The 21,430-nt window shown below is 35.2% G+C and overlaps 3 protein-coding genes across 4 annotated transcripts; 2 read left to right on the top strand and 1 right to left on the bottom strand.

Moving 5' to 3' along the window:
• The first annotated feature begins 2,160 nt into the window (after window positions 1–2,160).
• LOC121259539 lies at window positions 2,161–2,800 on the top strand. The gene is made up of 2 exons (XM_041161166.1): window positions 2,161–2,514; window positions 2,609–2,800. The coding sequence occupies exons 1-2, from the start codon at window positions 2,368–2,370 to the stop codon at window positions 2,789–2,791; spliced, it is 330 nt and encodes a 109-aa protein (XP_041017100.1). The 5' UTR covers window positions 2,161–2,367; the 3' UTR covers window positions 2,792–2,800.
• Window positions 2,801–13,562: 10,762 nt separating this feature from the next.
• Window positions 13,563–15,471, bottom strand: LOC121259535. Of its 2 annotated transcripts, none has more exons than XM_041161155.1 (2): window positions 14,184–15,471; window positions 13,563–13,794 (listed from the first exon to the last, which is right to left on the bottom strand). In XM_041161155.1, the coding sequence occupies exon 1, from the start codon at window positions 15,385–15,387 to the stop codon at window positions 14,218–14,220; it is 1,170 nt and encodes a 389-aa protein (XP_041017089.1). In that variant the 5' UTR covers window positions 15,388–15,471; the 3' UTR covers window positions 13,563–13,794; window positions 14,184–14,217. The 2 variants fall into 2 exon arrangements, with proteins under 2 accessions (XP_041017089.1, XP_041017088.1); XM_041161154.1 differs by lacking the exon at window positions 13,563–13,794 and adding an exon at window positions 13,847–13,980.
• Window positions 15,472–19,725: 4,254 nt separating this feature from the next.
• On the top strand, window positions 19,726–21,324 carry LOC121261656. The gene has a single exon (XM_041164121.1). It carries the CDS (start codon window positions 19,965–19,967, stop codon window positions 20,985–20,987), a length of 1,023 nt encoding a protein of 340 aa, XP_041020055.1. The 5' UTR covers window positions 19,726–19,964; the 3' UTR covers window positions 20,988–21,324.
• Window positions 21,325–21,430: the final 106 nt, after the last annotated feature.

Genomic DNA, 21,430 nt, shown 5'->3' with positions numbered 1-21,430 from the left:
TGACTTCCAGGATGGAATTTGCTCTTGTGGTGATTATGCTCTCATTAATGTAGGTTAAATCGGATTTCTTTGACGCCTTAAGCTGTGCAGAGAAGCAAGTTGACGACTACCGGTCCAGATCGAAGGCTTTGGAGGAGAATTTTAGCAAAGTTGGTGAGTTGAAGAAATTTTCCACTATATTTATCAACATTTTTTACTTTGAAACATGCATTTCCTAAAAAAAAGTTGACCTAGTTGATTGCCTCAATTAAATTCTATCAGTTTTTGCGTTCCTTAAATTTTCACTCTGTGCTCAAGACTTCCATGTGGTTTTATTTCTATATTTTATTCTCTCTGTTGCAAATATTAATCTCATAGTGTTCGAGAGGCAAGTAATCTTAGGAAGATGATAGAAAATAGAATAATTTGTTCGGAATGATGTTTTCTAATTTATCATTATATACTGTAACCTAAGTCCTGAGCAAATGCTTTATGAGTTAAAATGGTATGACTTGCAGTTTTCTTTTTCATTCTTTTAAATAGATATCATTGTATGCACCATTGAAATTCTTTGAATTGCCATTGAGAATTTGATTTAAGCTGCTCCATGCTTCCATGCACGCATATGTGAATACATGCATTCATACATAGATGTGTGTGTGTGTGTGTGTGTGTGTGTGCGCGTTAGATGAAGCATCTAAGTGGTGACTTTCATATATGTTAAATGTTAGGTTATTTATTTCTTGCAAGTTTCAGTCATTATGATCGAATCTTGAATGAGAAATAAAAGAATTTTGAATAAATTGTTGGGCAGCCTCTTTCTCAAGAGGAAATTGAAGACAGAGGAATTTGCATAATTTGGGTTAGGTTTGGTTGTGCAAGGCATAATTGGATATTGTAGGAAGCTTACGATTAGGCAATGGTTCAAGGTTGGCATATACTATTAATTGTTCTAGCCCCTAGGCAATAGCAGACAACATCATATGTCTGTATGTTTGCTCGTATGTATACATGTACATGAATATATATAGATTTGAGTGAGTATAATTTGTATGCATATTTATGGTTTCCACATTTGTTTTAGTTCGTTTGTCAACTATGGATTTGTTCCTACCAAGTACACGACTGTGAACATCATTTATTGAATGGAAAGTTTATGCTTCACCTTTCACTATTTTAGCTATATGTCAATTTGTTATTGATATAGCCATGATCCTTGAAAATTTGGCAAATATACTGAATGGATATATCCATTTCAAGTCAACCACATCCTGTTTTTCTTTTCCAAAGAAAAAAAAAATTGTAGATCCATTCCCTTAGAGAGTCTCTTTTATTTTAGTTATTTTTCCAAAAGTTGTTTTCCTATTCCAGATGCAAGTTGAAATATATGATCTCCGCTTTTATGATTCACCTTGCCCCAAAAAGAATAGAGGGATTTTTAACAATGGTAATATCAATTATTTCAATGTAGTTGAGTTGCATAAATGTCGATACATCTGGCATATTCACCCATAACATAGGTAGAATGTATATTGTATGGCAGAAAAATTTAAGCATATTATTTTTTCAAGCAGCAAATGATGCATAAACATTAACATTACATGCAATGTTTAATATTTGAGCCTTCAAGTGTCGGGTGTCTATTCTTGCGAGCTGCCCCTTCATGTAAGGTGAAGGTTGGGACTTTATTCAACTATAGCTTCTCAGTACCAGTACCCTACTGTACTTTTTTTTTTTCACTAAATAAAGGATAGAACTTAGCATGTGAAGACTGTGCCTACATTCCTTTGCATTACTTGATACTGTAAAAAGCCCATTGTACTAAGTCAAGATAATGAGACATGGTATTTGTTTTATATTCCACATTTTTTACTGTCCCCTCCCACCAAACCGAAAGGAAAAAAAATCTTTAAAGCAATAAACTGGATTAAGTTTAATAAAAATTTTCCCAAAAGTAATAAATTTTCTTTTCCCTGCTCTTCCCCTTCACCCTTTCTTTGGGTAACAGTGTACAGGTTTAATAAAAATTAGTTTTTTACAATTGGTTTAATTGATTAAGTAGTCCTATTTGTTGAATGTGTTACTAGTTTATTTAGAGTGTTTCAACGTATATTTCGATTACAGAGAAGGGAATAGGAATAGTTTTTTGGTTTCTTGTTAGTTTTGTTTTTTAGTTTTTTTTTTTTTTTTTTTTTCTTTTTTTGCATTTTTTTAAACCTGGCAGTATTTGTATGGATGAGATCTCAGCTTTTGTTTCCACTGTTTTATCTAGTTTGCATTCTTAAGACCACGTAGCATTCTTAAGACATCAGTTTGCTTATCAATTTTTACCTTCATGGTTAGACTCATACAAGGGATCATCAAGTTGTTTGTTTTTCATAATCACGCATGGCATCATCCCAATCATCATCTTTAGTTAATGATTTTGTCATGGAATCATCAATTTGTTGGTGTGGTTTGAAAACACCACTAAAGACATCCTACACTAAGAAAAATCCTGGAAGGAGATTCTTTGTCTGCCGAAAGTATAATACAGTAATGCAACTTTATATTTGTCAAATTCGCATATCAATTTGCTGGTTGCGGGATGTACTTTATCATGTTAATTGAGAGTTCATACTGTGTGCAGGGAGATGCGAGTTGTGAATTCTTCATATGGGCGGATATACTTCAGTTGCTAGAGGAGAACATTTTATTAAGAGAGAATAAGGCTTGGAAGACTTGGGATGATGTCTTAAAGCGCGAGTATGCCATTCGCAAAAGGGAAGAGAAAGTGAGAGAGATGGCGAAAAATCTAAAAAAAGAAAAGTGAAAGTTATTGTGTTTGTATTGAGTTGTCATTTTTGTAATAGTTTTTGCTTGGTTTGGATAATTAATTGTAGAGGTTCATTTTGGCTGGTTTAAGTAACCATCTATTTGGGTTTTGGTTCTGTTTTGCTTATATGTTATTGTCAAAAAATGGGAAGTGTGTGCTTGTGATTTTGTTTTGTAAATTATTTGTGAAACTTACTTGTGTAAAAATGGGACTTCAAACTTACTTTTGTACATAGCTCATGGAGTGGTTCCGTTCCTAATATATACATTTCCAATTTAGAGGAAGTAGGGTAGATATATATATTAATTCTCATATAGAAATAGATCGAAGTTTTCCCATCAATTATTGCGCATGGGACGCCACCCGCATGAAGATCAATATGCACGTTAAACTATATTTGTCCCAAAACATCTCTCAATATGCACGGAATTTGAAGTTACTTTACTTAGTTAACGGCACATGAAAATGAAAAGTAAAACAAGAAGAAAGAGTGATCAGAAACAATAATAAAGTGAGACTGATCTCCAGAGCTTTATAACTATATATATATATATATATATAATATACTCGATCTTGATCTGCATGAATCAGAGTCACATGACACCAAGCACTCTAGAATTAGTAACAAAAAAAGCCTAGTTTATGGATACAATTGGAACCTAACAGCACTACGAAGCCTCACCTATGTAAAATTAGAGGTTGTTTTCAAAAACTTGTACATTAATTTTTTCACCAACTTACATTCATGAATAGCACATAACAGAGAAGAAGTGTATGAAATCCTAAACTATATACATCATAATATTAGTCATATACAAAGCCATAATTCTTGAACGTGTTGATACATATTTTGATCCTCAAAACTACTTGTAACTCTCAACTGTATGAGACTTTGGAAATACAAGTACTCAAAACTGCTTGTAACTCACAAAATGATAGCATCAGTTTCCATAATTCATGTCAGGCGAAAGCCAAATCAAACTGTCCTTCCAAGTGATGATAAATATTTCAATTATTCTATATACAACCGGTTGTATATCCAAAATGGAAGAAATAGACTCATTAATTGCTCATCACATATAACTAGTCAACCAATGTTATAAATGCAATGCAAGTAAACTCACCTACATACAGACAAAAACAGCTAAAGCATGGCTATATATTGCCTTAGCTCAACCACCTCCAACTCCCTCATTCAGTACTACTCTTTTTTCTTCCAACAAATTTACATTTCTCATCATAAACAAATTTTGCTTTCTCATCACAGAAAATGAAACTAGTATTATGCAGAGTGATTTAAACTTAAACCAAACAATTTCGAATTTACCAGCAACAGAGGGCAAAACAAAACGCAGGAAAATATCCAATGAGCTACTCACCATAAAAATTCTAGAAATTTATGTCAAAATGCTCCATTTATTATTTTGACATTGCCATTTTCATTCCTTTTCATTAACTAAAAAGTTCTGACCTCACTCGTCTTCCTGGGTTGGCCAAGTTTTTTAAACTAGTTCAGTGGCTTGTTTCAGACTTTCATGAAAAAAATGATCTAATAGGACAACTAACTAGCAAAAATGAAAAAAAAGAAAGCTCATCACTAATATGAAAAAGAACAGGATGCAGTTAAAAGAGTTGTAGATACATATACCAATAAAAAAAGATTCTTTACTTTTTTTGATAAGTTTTTCTATCACAAGATTCTAGCATATCAAAATAAAAAGATCAAATGATACCTTTCAATTCATTTTATATAAACAAAAAAGAATTGACCACATTGTCAGGTTTCAGGCTAGAGTAGAAACATTGGCTTTGCATTAGGTGTTGAACCAGGCCAACACCAAAGTCAATCAAATTTATGATATTTTTCAAGATTTTGACAACACCATATTTAGTTATCAGTTGCACTGCATGAACATTTCAACGTGCAGTGGTTGTGAAAACAGCAACAACGATAATAATATTATGAAAAATGACTCAACTTGAATACATAAAGGAAAAAGATTAAGAAGAATAATATTATGAAAACATAACCACGATAATCATATCATTGTCGTGGTTGTGATCCATAAAAAAAAAAAAAAAAACTCATGCAGCGGTTGTGATCCATCAAACCCAAATTGCATCTATAAAAAATATTAATTCATATTAATATATCGTCGACTAATGTCATTAAAATACCGTTACAGTTTGGATCCACTTACGCTTTCTTGACTTTGAAGTACTGTTTCTTGGGGCTGGGTTCCACTAATGTCAACAACTGGTATGCTTTCTGGAATAGCTTGATGATAAATACATGCAAAAAACATAGCAATAATTCATAACTCAAATCTAAATATATACTTATTATATTACTTGCACGTGTCCAACATTGGATGCGTCCAAATCGGAAGGGCCAAATAACCTCTTGCAAATGTTCACGATTGGTGTATCTTCTCAATCTCGCTAATAAAATAGTAACCAATTTGTCAAATAGCATTTATATGAAAATTTAAATAAACAATATAATATTACAAATCTGCACCTGTTTGCGTTTTTCCTTTCCCTACGCTTTCTTCGTCTTCTCCTTAACTTTCCGCACGTCTCTCTCCATTCTGGATGCTCTCCTTAGAGATAGGGGTTTGCCTTTTTCTCGCACAACACGTGGACTGAGTACTTTTGTTGAACTACCAATTGTAGTTGTGTCCTTAGCATTTGTGCCATCAACATTTAAACACTTCTCAGTCATCAATGGAGGTTCTTGGTTCACTTCTTACAGGTCAATAATTGCATTTAACTTAGTCGTTGCATCCTCAGTATGCTTTTTCGAACTCACCGCACAAGTAATCATCTTATAACAGATATTCAATAGACTTGAATATCTATTAGCATCTTCCCGTTAAGCCCCTACGTCATAGCTGTTGTGGATTAACGTATATCTTCTTTTAATGTTCTTTCTCCATCGATAAAAAATGTACCTATCTGGTATTGTTTTAATCCCGTTACATTTGAAGACGGCGAAGATGTGCTGGCACACTATCCCCCTCATTTCAAATAAACCACAAGTACACTTGGTAACTGCATCGTTCTCACTAAAATCAACTGAATGTGTAACCAGTTTAGTAAAATATTCGACACGAACTTCATCCTCTACCAGATAGGTCTTGACTGTAGCATCCGCCTTAAGTAAAACTGGGTCCAAGTCGATAATGCTGGTAAGTTGCTGTTGAACTTCCCTGAATTTAGTATTTGTATATAAATCTTGATATCTCTTTTCAATTGGAGATCTAGAGATGCAGGGAATTGTGACGTTAAATGACTGGAAGTCCGCGCAATTTTTGTTCTCAATCTTCTTTTTCAAGGCATTATCATATTGATCGACAAACTCCTTCAAATTTGTCTTAGCATGAACATAACCATAAAAAATGCATTCATGCTCTCGCTCCATTGCGTTGTACTCATTCCAGTCCAAAAAAAATTCTTCAAGAATGTCGGTACCCAATACTCATGCTCAGTGTATAAACTCTACAACCAAACATTCTCATGCAAGTTGTACGTGCTAATCAACTGATCCCAACATTTTTCAAACTCATCCGGCGTTTGGGTATCATATACACATTTCATCAGTGCAGTTTTCATTCCAGTTTTGTAAGAACCATAACAGCCAAGCTTTTCAGGGACTTTCTTCAGGATATGCCAAAGGCAAAATTTATGTCAATTTTCTGGGAAAACAATTGCAATTGCATTTTTCATGGCTCTGTCTTAGTCAATGATAATAGCCTTCGGCGCTAAACTATCCATACACTGCAACCATGTTTGGAATAACCACACGAAGGTCTCAGTATCCTCAGAGGAAATCAAGCCAGCTCCTAACAAAATTGACTGCCCATGGTGGTTTACACCAACAAATGGCGCAAGGGCATCCCATATCGGTTCATCAAGTATGTGGTGTCGAATGTTACAACATCTCTGAAATATTGGTAGGCTGCTCTACTACGGGGGTCTTCCCAGAATACATTTTTTAACCTCCCGTCATCATCCAAATCCATTAGTGCAAAGAACGCCGGATTTTTATATTGCATCCGTAAAAAGTAGTCTCGAATGGCTCCAGCACCACCTGCGCCCAATCGTAGATGTCATGCCTTGTCAATGTAGTTACGACAATCCTTTTCCAAAAACGGGAGGTTCTCAAAACCACCCGCGCCAACAACAAGAGACCCGAAACTCTTATTCATTCGGATGCCGGCCAAATCATTCGTATCTAGGACTTTTTTAACGAATTCACTTACTTCTCTATTACATCGAAAGAAGCGAGATTTCTTTGGATTAAGGTCATGGTTGTGGATATTGTGAACTGTAGTCAGCCGAAACTTTCCATCAACAACTTTTAAGGCATTAATTTTTTTCTTACATTCCGTCTTTCCTGTCGGACGTGGGTTGGTGACATTCAAAATCATATTCCGGACCTTCCGTCCACGAGCACAGGCAAGGGTAACATATCTAACAATCTGATCCTCTCCCCTCTCACTCCTTTTTGTCATCATCCCAAATCCACGTTTCTTATCATATTCCTTATAATAACTCATTAAATCTTTTAAAGAATTAAACTACATCCCAAAAACTGGCTCATCATCACCATCCATTTGCACTTTCTCATATGTTCCGGCACTGCCATCCTCGATTTCTTCTGCATCTGTTCTATCAGAATGAATTTCTTCAACTCTAGAAGATGTAGCTGGCGATTCAGTTTCCCTAACATCAAGTCTATTATCCTCCGTACCAAGAAATCTGCTTGTAACGGAGGTATTGCTAAGAGACAACTGGCCTTCCATGCCATATTGAAATGTGTAACTAGCATTCTGGCAAAAAGGAAAAAAAAAATACAATTAAACTCTTAAAAAAAACCAACTGCAATTGAACTCTTCAAAAAAATCAACTTATTAAAATTAAACGGAAAATATAAAATCACCACTTGTAGGTTGCTTGGATATTGGTTGACAGCGGAAAATAGGAGAAAACCTAGTGACCTCGCAGACATAGATCCATAGTAACCGTGCATTGGGATGTTTTGAGAAGTTGATGATATGTTCTGAAATGTTATTGGATAAATTATTGATGTGTTGAGAAAATAAATGTCAACTAATCTCGAATCTAATGTTATTGATATATTAAATAAAATAACATACTGCGAATGGGGGTCCATAATAACCGTGCATTGGGATGTTTGGAGAAGTTGATGATATGTCCTAAAATGTGTTTGGATAAATTATTGATGTGTTGAGAAAATAAATATCAACTAATCTCGAATATAATATTATTGATATATTGCAAATAAAATAACATACCGCGGATGGAGGATTTGAGCTAGATGGTCTTAATGTAGATTGATGTTCTTTTCTTTTTTTCCATGCTAAGAGAGAGACCAATGCATCTTGTCAATAGCAATATTGTATAACTCCAACCACATTAAAATCTATGAACTGGTACAATAGATCTCATTTCAAATAAAATGTTTAATATTTATTTCATTCATGAACATGTGGCGATGCAAAGTTTACTATCTATATACTTTATTTGAAATGATTCTAAATTGAAAATGTTATGATTCTAGAATCTTGATATCTATAATACTTTATATTATGATTCTAGATTGAAAATGTTGAAGTTTTTATGCTCTTTTTTAAGTTCTTTTCAGTTTGGATTTTTCTTTTTCTTTTCCTTCTTTTATTTTCTTTTTGAAAATTGCTTATTATAAGATTATCATATTTACTCTCCTCTTCTTTGAAAATGAAAATAATTTTATCAAATTGGTGTAGTTAAGTATTTTTCCTACCAAGACATACCCACGGTCAAATGTTAATGTGACCTGTATTTTCAAGTTAGTGAAATGTGATATAAGCTATAAAATGCACAAAAATAAGGAAATCTTGTTGTCTACACTATAAAGTTTTTCATGCTCTATTCATTTACATGCCAATTGTTTGCCAAGAATTTATTAAAAAGAAAAGAACACAAACTGTAAAGATTGCATATATTGTCCTCTCCTATAGCTGTTATCTTAATAATCGAAATACCTTTTCTGGGAAATAAAACGCTTTTCTGCTATTGCAGGTAGTGATCATAAGAGTTTATTGCTGATTAAGATTTTGCACTAGCCCAATTTGTAGGATATCTATGCCGATGGCAGATATAGGAAGCATAACTGGTCAATCGTATCGTGATGATCCGTATTCATTTGAAATCAGACCTCCCAATTCAATCACCCAAGATAAACTAGAGAATCACCATTCAGCAGATTGAGAAATGGTATTTATAAAGTGAATATGCACATTATTGACTTTTAGGGAAAGGGCATCCACGTAACCATGACTTATAATTATAAGGTTCAATAAGGAATATGATGTTATTTAATCACAAGGAAAGAACTTCAATCCAGTAGAACAATGTTTCTGCCCATAAATGAAAAGATAACAATGCCATGACATGGTAGAATGAGTTCCATGGTTAATTTTGAGGTGCAAAGTATGGTTTTTGAAAAGACCAGAATAATAGAGGACTCTAGGAAACTTAAGAATGAGTATTAAATGGAATGAAAATATAAAGAGATTCTCAGTATCTTGTCGAATTTCCCCTATTTCTCAGTATTTTCTAAAGAATCCTTTATTTATAGATAAATAGCAAAAACTTAGATCAAATAAAAGAAGTGAAAAACTACCAAGTTCTGAACTCGCCTCAATTCTTCTATATATTTCGCTGAACAAATAGCAATGCTCATTAGTAGATATTAACGTTAGCTTTGCAAGATCGAATCCATAAAATCGAAGGCTGTTGATTTGCTGTAATAACAATTCTTCTATATATTTCATTGAGAATGTGTGAGGAACAACAGAAAATCAACTCTAAAACAAGAGAAACAAATACTCTGTCGTTATGCAGTGGAAGAAACAGACGACGAAATCAAGAGCAGTGTTAGACCTCCACGTCGAGTTGCCTCTAGAGATGCCGCACATGCCTTAGTCATGGTGGGAACAAACACCTTGGCTAGCCCACAACCATGCCTTGGCTCATGGGGTGACGCGCACAGGGCGCCCAACATGCATGCATGCCTTGGCTCGCGCGCTAGCACACACGGGACGCCCAGCATGTGGGCTAGCGAGGCTAGTGAGGGTCTGCCTGCGCGTGCAGCCATGCATCGCGCTCCCATGCACGCAGCAAGGCGCAGGCATGCGCCGCACGCTCATGTGCGTAGCCATGCACGCAACTCTGGACCGTGCGCGCATGCGCGCAGCAATGCAGGCCCCAGCGCGCCGCGTGGCCCTTGCGTGGCACTGTCAGTCCACCCAGCGAGTGTGCACCTGCCCAGCCCTGTCGCACTCCAGCGAGATTAGTGGCATACCTCACAGCATGCTATCCAGCGCACAGCTCAGCTCGTGCCTTGCAGAGCAGGCTAGTGGCATGCCCACCAGGCATGCCATCCAGCCCATGGCTCCAGCCCATGCCCTGCAGACTCAGCGCCTAGGCCACCAGCCTGGGCCATGCCGTGCACCACCTGACCATGGACCAGCCCGAAGACCACCATGCACCAACTTAGCCCATCATGGGCCATGCATGCCAAGGCTAGCCTTGGTCCATGACCACTATCATGTTATTTATTTTATTTATTTAATTTGATTTAATTATTTATTTTCAAGGGACCTCTTGGGGGTTTCCAATTTGTATTGCTTATAAATACGACATCTTTCATTTACTTTAGAATTTTTTGGCAAAACTCCTAGAGGGAAGACTATTGTTTGGGAGATCACAAACCGGTGCCATTGCACTTGGGCTTTTTGAGTGAAATTCGTGAATCCCAAAGAGAGAATCACAATTTGCAATTCTTTGAATAAGTGTGATTCATCTATCTTGTTATTTGCAACTTGGTACAATTTATGAATCCAAGTTGAGTTTATCAATATATGAGGTTTATTCAATTCTTGTACAATTCGTAAATAAGTCTTGAATTATTATTGTTTATGCTTTTGTTCATTCAAGTTCATAAGTATTTGCTTGTGTTCTTGAGTGTTCTTCATTTTATTCTTGATGTTCTTCATAAGTTGCTCTTTCAATCCATAAAAGTCGACCAACACATTGTTTGTCAACTTTCCATATTTGATTTGCTTCATCAAACCCTAGCCTAGCCGAAACACACTTTTCCCCTTGGTGCAAAGTCCTATTCGGCTACTACTTACCTTATTGGGACTTGACCTAGCCGCCCACTTCACTTACCAAACTAGTGTTCCTATAATTTAGGAACCTTAGTTGACACAAACACTTCACCATACTCGACCAACCACTTTCCAAATTGAATTCCTAGATTTTAGGAACAACTTCCTAAAATCTCTCCCTAGCCTTGTTCGGCCAACCCTAGCCTACCACATACCATACCTACCTTCCAATACTACATCCAAACCCTAGCCGTCCATCACATACCTTCCAAACCCTAAACCTCATCTTCCAAGTGGTGCCAACCCTAGCCCACTCTAGTGTCGTGCGCCCCATTCATTGTACCTCATTCCATTCCTTGACCATTCCCCCACTCTATACACCCATCCTAGCCTAAACACATAATCTCACCATACCCAAGTGGTCATCTTGACCATCATTGCTCGAAAACCAAGCAAGAGAGGAACAATGATTCGGTCATCACAAGACCACCATTGGCGTGAAGGACTTAGTGTTTAGGGACTTGACCGAGGTCCCTAACAAGCAGACCCACGGCGACGCCAGCTCAGATCCGGAAGATGTGACAGACGGCGACCGTAACAACTGGTTCTTCAGTCCACGACGACGATGACGACAGATGGAATCCTTTCGAGGATGGGTCTCTGGGGGGTTCAACTCGAGCAAGGGGCTTCTGGCTTCTTTTGTTCCGTTTCCCTCCCTTTTTGCACATTTCATTTGTTTTTCCCTTTTTTAAAAAAAATAAAAAATAATTATCAACTGACGTGTCAGCCGGTTTTGCACTAGCAGTTGCATATAGAAGTATTGTAAATTATATAGGCATGCAGTATCTTAATTCATAAAAAAACATGATCTTAAGAAGCCGTACTATAACTAAAATTTAAAATGAAAAATGATGGGACATTTAGCATCTAGTTTTCGAAATCATATGTTAACAATGTGCTGCATAATGAAAGGGTCATCCTTGTTATCAATCTTTTTATCATTAGCTTCTCATAATATATATACATATAAATATATATATATATAGTACTCTCATTCACTTATTTATCCTATATTTTATAATACATTACTAAAGCTCATTTTTTTTTATTTTATATATTAACTTTTACAATATATCATACATCAACTTATTTATTTTTTCTTTATATCATTTAAATATTATATTTTTTAATCTTTTTTTTTATTTCAAATATTTTATTCTCTACACAACATATATTTCAAATATTTCTCTATACATCATATATTTTGATATTTGCAATGTTTCTTTATGTATAATATAATATTTTAAATTACTTAAAAAGAAGAGTAAAACGATAAAAAAAAATACTTGCCTTTATTATCAACAATATCAAAATTTCTACATGCATAAAAGTCGAAGGGACTGCTAGAGAGTAGATGAAAGATAATAAAGTAGGACCTGTGCAAAAGTGATAAAATGGTTAAAATGAAAATAAGATAAAAAGAAAAGAGGTTGAAGTGAGAGAGAAATAATAAAAAATTATTTAGATAAATGAATAGTTACCTCTACATATAGAAGATTTATTGTAGCTAAATGTAAAATAGAAATAGAATAAATAATCCAATGAAATAGACTTTTAGCCATATTTCTTTATATTTTAAAAAAAAATATATTTTACAAGAGCCATTGGGAGTGCTCTAAAGTCCAAAAGCGAGGAAGGCAATTAACAAAGAATATTGGATCCTTTAGTTGCCGTTTAGATAGTGAGTTAAAATGAAATTGTTTTAAATTAGTTGAATAAAATATTATTTTTATTATTATTATTATTTTGAGATTTAAAAAAATTAAAATATTTATTATATTTTATATAAAAATTTAAAAAAATTATAATAATAAGAGCCATTGAGTGAAATGGGAGATTCACTGCTCTTTGACAAAATGGTCCTATGAACCTAAATAATGAAAAGACTAGGAATAGAAATCATAGAATGGAATCCTTTGTCTTTGATGTCATCTACTCATCTTCATAGACTGTAACACTTCAATTTAAAACTGAACTTGTCGACTCATTGGCAGCTTCTCCCCCACCCTACGTGTCTCAATAATACGAGATTGGTCGCACGCACCACTACCTTAACATGCATATACCAAATTACATTACAGTCGATAAAATTTATGGAACAAAATAAATAAATAACAATCAATAGATTAATGGTCCATGTCCAATTGTCCACATTTCTTCGTGAAGTCAAGGAGTAACAATGGTAAAGAATATTGTTGTTGACAATTTTTGCGGTTTTAACCAAGTTATTCACTTTTACTACCTTCATATCCATATTTTGGCATGATCAGAAGATGGAAGCTCTGGTGCATGGCACACGAACTTGTACGGAAGATGGATCACCTTTGAATAGAAACATAGAAGTATATCAGGACAGTAGAACGAGAGTAATTTCCAAAAATAATCATCCCTAGTTAGAGGAGATCTCATTCAGTACAAGGACAGTTCGCCTAGTTGCTGCGTTGTAATCCTCTATAATCCTACAAGAAAAAAACACTAAATATCAAACAATTGAAAATCGATCTTCATCATGAAAGTGCCCAAATTGAAACTTCAAGACTAGTGTATTTTCTTAATTCTTGAGTTGTGTGTTTGCTCATAATAAAGCCACAACCTCTCAAAACTGCTCACCAGCATCTATTCATACAGCAAATGATAATTGAATTTTCTAAATGTGTATACACCCTGTGCTTCAGTTCAATGCTCGCTAGAGGGGTCGCATGAATAATGAATCTTCCGCACCTTACATATGGCATCATATAAATAAGAAAATTTTGCATCCTGCAGTACCTTTCATTTGGTGAAAATTTTTTATATAAAAATCATAGAGACAGACGCAGACAGAATAAAATGAAATAACGTTTAAAGTAACCAACTATATAGACGCCCTCCTCATGCAGCGATAGCTCTGTTTGAACATAGGGCCCATATTGAAGAAATTGCAGAAAATTATGCATCTATTTATAACTGAAATTGACCAAAAGAGAATATGGAAGTTATCTCCTTATAGAGGATACCTAATTACACATCATCATTCTAAACTTTGTTGTTTACCGAATCAACAAAAAATGATTCTAAATTTTAGTTATGGCTCTTCCAAAACTGAACTCGCCATGCATGCCAATTATAAGCATTAATAAATGAATTAGCCAAGACATCAAAGATCATACATTGATTTGAATAGCGCCCTCCTGAAGATGCTTATCATTGTACGCATCCAATTGTATATGAACCCCCACAAGCCTCATTTACCTCTGCGAGTTCTTTTGAATAAGGAAGTACAAATTTGTTTAAGAACTTCTGCTCGGGCATTCGGCAGACAGTAGTTAAACAAGGTTTCCTATTAAGCACATTTTTCTTTTCCAGAATCTCCAAAACTCGTAGACGGGGTTTTAACCTGCGTTCAACGCTGCTAATAAGCAATTCTGGATGGTCAACAAAATACGAGATATCTACCTTCGGAGCGCTAAACAGGAGCCCAGTTACCTCCTTAATTTTCCTCTCGGATATAGCAAAAACCTGAGGCTTCCTCCTAAACACATCAAGAATATCTTTTTCCGAAAACCCCAAACTTCGGAAAAGTTCCAACTTGAGCTCCCAATTCTCTTCTGACATTGAACTGACTGTCCGAATGGCACAAAGAAACATCTTAGACTTTCTATCAAACCCCATTCCATCAACCTTTTTAACGAAAGCCTGAATGCTCTCCGGCTTCAGCAGAAAAAGCCTCGGGAAATTAAACAAATATGTAACGATCTGCGAAGAACTAATTTCACAACGCTTCAGAAATTCAATATTGGGCATCATAGTCTTATTCAAATCATGATTCAAAAACCACCCTGAAGACTTTAAGACCCTAACGATGTCTTCATTGGAATCCAGAATACTCTTCAACACCAAAATTGAGGGTCCAATCTGATTACCGGCACTGCGAGTAAGAATCCACGGGTCACCGCATACAATCTCCGCAATGTCGTCGCGTGCAAAGCCCGAGTCCTGGAAAATTTTGATAATGGGTTTGATGGTAACGGCAAGTTTGGCAGAGAGAACCTTGGGCATTCTCTTAACCACTTGCTCGATATGGGTCTGGGAGAAACCGCTCTCCTTGAAGAACGAAAGAACGGAATCCGCCTTTTCTGGATTTCTCAGGTAAGTAAAGGATGATGAAGCTTTCAGAGCAGCTTCAGGCGAGAATTGGTGCTGATTGATCAAGTAGTCCAGGACTGTTACAGTGGATGTTGATTTCTTGGGTTTAGAGGAGGAGAAATATAACACAGAGATTAAGCAGGAGAGAGTTGGGGTTTCGTGGAGATGCGGCAGAGGGTTTTCTAGAGAGAGTGAGACAAGGCTTTTGCAGATTCTTATTAGTCTCATCTCTACTCCTATCAATTCTTTAGTGAAGGGAGTGTTGAAGAAGAAATCATAGGCATCTGATAGTAAAATTGTAGTATTTAGAACCGAACAATCCAAACTTACCTCTTACATTTACAGCAATGCGACCCCCGATAAGCTGTTCCCTCCATGCTAAGACGAACCACTTCGTTGGCATTAGGGTTTTGGAGCCGACACTGCAGCGCCATTTTCAGAGCTGTGTCCTTAACTCGAGTTGTTGTTGAGATGGGCTGGGCCTCAATCAACATGTTATCGATTCAAAATCCGGCTCCACAAGGCTTCGCCCCATCCCATGAATACGCTGGAACAAAGGACCAAAATTAACGGGCCTATGTTACCGGGCCGAACTTGACTTTTCCTTTCTTTAGCTCACTGAATTGGGCTTAAATATCTACATCTAATTTCTGAATTCGTATGTGTGCATTTTCACGTATATGTTGGTGTAAAAATTTATAAAAAGGAAATGATACTATGACTTTTAAATATGATCACCAAATGTATTTATTTATATTTTTTATTTATTTTTTTAATAGTTAAGAAAGTGACTATTAATGAATTTATATTTTTTTTAATTTTTTCTTAATAGTTAAAGATGTTTAAAAAATACATAAAGAAAATAGAAAACAAAAACAAAAAAACTCATTTACGCTAGTGTGCATATTTAGGATGCAGCCTAACATTGTCCTTTATAAAAATCAATCATTTTGGTTTCTTAATTACTTCAATTCACTCAAATATTTTTCCTGGTCGATACTCAGAGATGAAGCGCAACCAACAGTGAAAGAGCATTACTGCTTGTGAAGTGCTTAGAAAGACAAGGAAGTTTCGTAAAAGCCGAGGAAGAATTTGGAAACTTCCCCAATTACCAAGAAAAGTATAAGGCAGTTGCCTGGTTTAATTTCCTTTTTAATAGTTTCACCTCCGATTATGATTCTATCCTACGAGCTATTGACTGTATTTGTCGATAAAACAACCTATAAAATAAAAGAATACGGAAAAGGGAGAAAGATGAGACGGTTGGATTTTGATATAAAGTTTTATCTCAATTCTATTCGTATGGAAAGATGATTTTCGTAGCCGAACGCTAACATTTAGCGTTTCACCTGTTTTCACGAAAGACAAATTAACGTCTGTCTTCCTTTTGCTTTTCAACTGGAATACAGCTTTTTCAGTTTGGTTGATACTGAGTAATTTGGAATCCACCCACCCCCCGTGCCTTACACTGGTTAAAACTTTTTGGTTATATATTTTATTATTTACCAATTATCCATTAAATTTTATTTAAAAATAATACTTAAACTATTACAAATACTATGTAATTATTGGTGGGATCCACAACTCTCAAATTGAAAAGTTAAAACCATCTCATCTCAGTTCTAATCTAAACACACATAAAACCATCTTATCTCAACTCATTTCAACTCAACAATTTCACTACTATTTACAAATCTGCATCTCAACTCATCTTAACTTACTATCCAAGCCCCACCTTAGACCTTGTTTGGATATTAGAAGTATTTCATCTTATCTTATCATTACAATTTTTCTAAATTTCTATACAAAATATAGTAAACAATTTAACTTTTTCAAATATCAAAATAATAATATTATTAAAAAAATAATGGTCTAACAACATTTTATTCAATTTTTGATTTTTATCTAAACTCATTTCATCTTATCTCAATTCACTATCCAAACTGCACATAGTGAGTTTATGAAAATTAAATCAAAATAATAATAAAATTAAAATTTTGATTTGATATTACTTTTACGAAAAATTCTATATATTAAGCAATCTTACTCCACGTAACTGCTCTTATTTTGTTCTCTTAATAGATGTATAGTATAGGAGGGTTGAATAGAAGAATTCTACTTGTAATATAGTCTAGTAGTTGTTGCTTTCGAACCACAACACCACAGGAGAAAATCTTTCTGCAGACAAAATAAGAATTATTATCATCATTAAATTATATAGGCATGCAGTATCTTAATTCATAAAAAACATGATCTTAAGAAGCCGTACTATAACTAGGATTTAAAATGAAAAATGATGGGACATTTAGCATCTACTTCTCGAAATCATATGTTAACACTAATGCATAATGAAAGGGTCATCCTTGTTATCAATCTTTTCATCATTAGCTTCTCATATATGTATATATATTTAGTCCAAAGTCGAGGATGGGAATGAACAAGGAATATTGTTTTCTTTAATTGTGGATGATCAATGCAAAATGGGTAAAACTGGGATTGGCGATGTTTATACGTTAGGATAATTGAAACACGTTATTTCCTTTAGTTAGTACTTTTTCCTATTAATTTCTTCAACGATTCCAAGACATCATCAGCTTTATGCAACGGTTAGGCGAAGTTTCGGTTATTTTATTTTATTTTTTAATTTTTTTTTCTGAATTATAATAATTTCTTCAGTGTATTGCTTTTGGCCATATTTGCAAACTGATTCCCATCATCTTATTTTTATACTTAAGAGCTGATTTGGATTTAGAGATGAAATGATATGATTTTAGATAAAAGATAAAAGTTAAAAAATATTGTTAGAATATTATTTTTTAATATTATTATTATTTTAAGATTTAAAAAAATTGAATTGAGATTTTAAAAAATTAATTAATTATTATATTTTATATAAAAATTTAAAAAAATTATAATAATAGTACGAGATGAAAAACTTTCCGATTACAAAGAAGCTTGCTTGAAATTCAAATTAATTTAGGCCAGGCCCTGTTAATTTTAGCTACTTTTGTTAAAGAGCCATCGAGTGAAATGGCAGATTCACTGCCCTTTGACAAAATGGTCCTATGAACCTAAATAATGAAAAGACTAGGAATAGAAATCATAGAATGGAATCCTTTGTCTTTGATGTCATCTACTCACCTTCATAGACTGTAACACTTCTATTTAAAACTCATTGGCAGCTTCTCCCCCACCCTACGTGTCTCAATAATACGTGATTGGTCGCACGCACCACTACCTTAATATGCATATAAATTACATTACATTCGATAAAATATATGGAACAAAATAAATAAATAAATAAACAATAGATTAATGGTCCATGTCCATATTTCTTCCTGAACTTAAGGAGTAACAGTTAAAAACGATGACTTAAGCATAGCCAATTAAGTAGAGAGAAATAATATTTAAAGTGTGTAAGTTCTATGTATTTTATTAAAAAAATAGATATATTTGAAACTCACATAAAAAATTATTTTTCTAGATCTCAATTTTTTCAAAGAGAATACACGAAATGTATATTGTAAGATTATATATAGTATTATTTGTAAATAGAGTTGTGGTTGGTAGCCACAAGAGTAAAGAATGTTGTTGTTGGCAATTTTTGCGGTTTTAATGAAGTTATTCACTTTTACTACCTTCATATCCATATTTTGGCATGATCAGAAGATGGAAACTCTGGTGCATGGCACACGAACTTAAATGTATCAGTAGTACCAATGCGCATTGGTGTTGAAGGGTGTGGCAGATTGGATCTAAAAGATATGAGACTAGAGATCAGTTTATTAGAGTTATGGGTATATATATATATATATATTATAGGTGATCCTCAGAAAGCAATATCACTCGCAATCTCTTACACAAACACAATCCATCATGATAATGACGATTATAAATCATAGAGAAGAGAGTGGGGAGTACCCAATGACTCTTCCCTCGTGGAAGGTCCCAAACAAAAGCAAAGAAGTTTAATCCTAAAGCAACGTGTAGTGGAGGTCTTGGGGGGGCCATATCTCCCGTGCTCTCGAGTGCATTACTCCCCCCCTTCATTATGGCATCCTTACACTTTAGTTACGAGTTTTCCCCTTTCAGGACTTTCGGTGTGCCTTTTATGTCCTTGTATTCGTATCTACATTTAAAAAATAGTCTCCAACTTTTACCCATCTTATACCAACTTACCAATTAGATCAGACAAACTACCATTCATTCTAAATCTTACTCTTATTTTCTCTGATTATACTTTTGTGATAGGATTTCTATTATTTCGCTAATAATATGAAATATGTGGGTTCCATACGAGGGCGGTTCGATCGGTAGTTGCAGCCTGCAGGTGTACATATTACATGTGGGTACCAGGTATAGGGCATGAGCATCACTGGCATGGGCTCCCAAGTTGAGAGTATGATTGGATTATGAAACAAGGCTCGTGGCTGAACTTTCCCCTTACTCCTTTCTTTATATATTTTTTTAATATGTTTTAGCAAGCATTACAGAAGAAAGTATAGGCTAAGAAAGCTAGCCCTCCTGTGACCCCATTTTAAAGGAGAGCGAAAAGGAGTGCTAGAAAAATGAACAAACAGATGGTAAAGAGAAACACATAACATAAAGGCAAAAGCAAAAGAAAGCTGTCAGCCTCTCTTCCTCTGTCCCTCCTATCTTTTAAAAGCCATTCACCCTCGATACAAAAATACCCAAAAACCATATGCTGTTCATCAAGCTGAAGGTCTAACAAAAGAAAGAGACAGCTAGGGACAGAAAAGAAAGAAGAAGAAGAAAGAAAGAAGGGAAAGAAGAAAGGAGTTGCCATGAAGGGGAGAGAAGCCAAAGCAGCTCCTTCAGCAGATCTTTTAGTATGTTTTCCTTCTCGTGCCCATCTAACCCTAATGCCCAAGCCAATATGCAGCCCAGCAAGACATTCAGAGCCGAACAAGCGCCACCACAGCCACCATCATCACCACCACCATCACCTTAAGAAAGCGAGCACCAGAGGTGGTGGCCAAGCTAGTCCTCTGCTATGGGCCAAAACAAAGCCAATGGGCTCGGAAATTTCCGAACCTACTTCCCCGAAAGTCACCTGTGCCGGGCAGATCAAGGTCAGGCCCAAGACAAGTTCATGCAAAAGCTGGCAATCAGTAATGGAAGAAATTGAAAGAATTCACAACAATAGAAAACATAAAAAGCGACCCGGTTGGGTTGAAGCTCTTGGGTTAAAGAAAGATATTATGCAATTCTTGACGTGTTTGCGAAGCATAAGATTTGATTTTCGGTGCTTTGGGAGCTTTCCTGAGTCAGATATCACTACGGAGGATGAAGATGATGAAGAAGAGATTGGAGAATGTCAAGACAATCACTTGGGCACTGAGAGAAGTGATGGCAATGAGACTTCGAGAACTGCCTTCTCGAAATGGTTCATGGTTTTACAGGAAAATCAAAACAATAAGTTGTGCAAACAAGAGAAAAGAGAGACAAAGAGGACATATGATGAAGAATCTATTGCTGCATCTGCTGCTCCTCCGCCAAATGCTCTGTTGCTTATGCGCTGTAGATCTGCTCCAGCAAAAGGCTGGTTGGTAGAGAAAGAAGATGAGGGGGAGGAGGGGGAGGAGGGGGAGGAAGATGAAGATGAAGAAGTTACTGGAAAAGAAGTAAGAAAAGCAAAGAGTTTAAAGTGTTTAATGGAGGAAGAGAAGAGAACGAAGAAAGAGAACATGGTTGTGATGAAATACGATACCGATTTCTACAAAATTTCGTCCGATATTGCAAAGGAGACATGGGTTGGGGGTGGAATGAGAGATCCATTTTCAAGGAGTCGAAGTTGGAAAAGATGATAATCTTGGTGACTTAATCATCTATTTTAGCTATAGTTCTTTCCCAAGCTTTATTATTCTATCCTGCTCAATATTAATTTTTGTGTGGGTTGTTTTTCCGTTTTTTTTTTTTTTCCCTGTTCCTTTGAGATCATGTGTGGGGGAACTGGAAAATCCAACCAGTACCCATTTGCAGTAACCTTTGTTGTCTTTATTCCTGCTGTGATATATGAAACTTGTATCAGATTTGTACAGCTTTTTCTTTCCTCTTTCCCAGAGAAGATTTTGCTTCCCTGTACATTCTCTGTCACTTTGTGTTTAAATTCTCTTTGCAGAGTAAGAATATTTTTATTATAAATCTTCAAGCTTTTTATTTTTTTTTTTTTGAAACATATAAATCTTCAAGGTGTAGTGCTTTTTCTAGTCTCAGAGTTGATTAATTTTGTTAGCTTCACTGTGAAGTG

This window comes from Juglans microcarpa x Juglans regia, chromosome 4D (assembly GCF_004785595.1).
Source record: "Juglans microcarpa x Juglans regia isolate MS1-56 chromosome 4D, Jm3101_v1.0, whole genome shotgun sequence".
Taxonomy (NCBI): domain Eukaryota; kingdom Viridiplantae; phylum Streptophyta; class Magnoliopsida; order Fagales; family Juglandaceae; genus Juglans; species Juglans microcarpa x Juglans regia.
This window is presented reverse-complemented; position numbering and strand designations above follow the sequence as displayed.

Coding starts and splice junctions, on each gene's coding strand:
- LOC121259539 (XM_041161166.1), top strand. CDS start 2,368: ATGGCATCATCCCAATCATCATCTTTAGTTAATGATTTTGTCATGGAA. Junction 2,515..2,608: donor TCTGCCGAAAGTATAATACA/GTAATGCAACTT, acceptor TACTGTGTGCAG/GGAGATGCGAGTTGTGAATT.
- LOC121259535 (XM_041161155.1), bottom strand. CDS start 15,387: ATGAGACTAATAAGAATCTGCAAAAGCCTTGTCTCACTCTCTCTAGAA.
- LOC121261656 (XM_041164121.1), top strand. CDS start 19,965: ATGAAGGGGAGAGAAGCCAAAGCAGCTCCTTCAGCAGATCTTTTAGTA.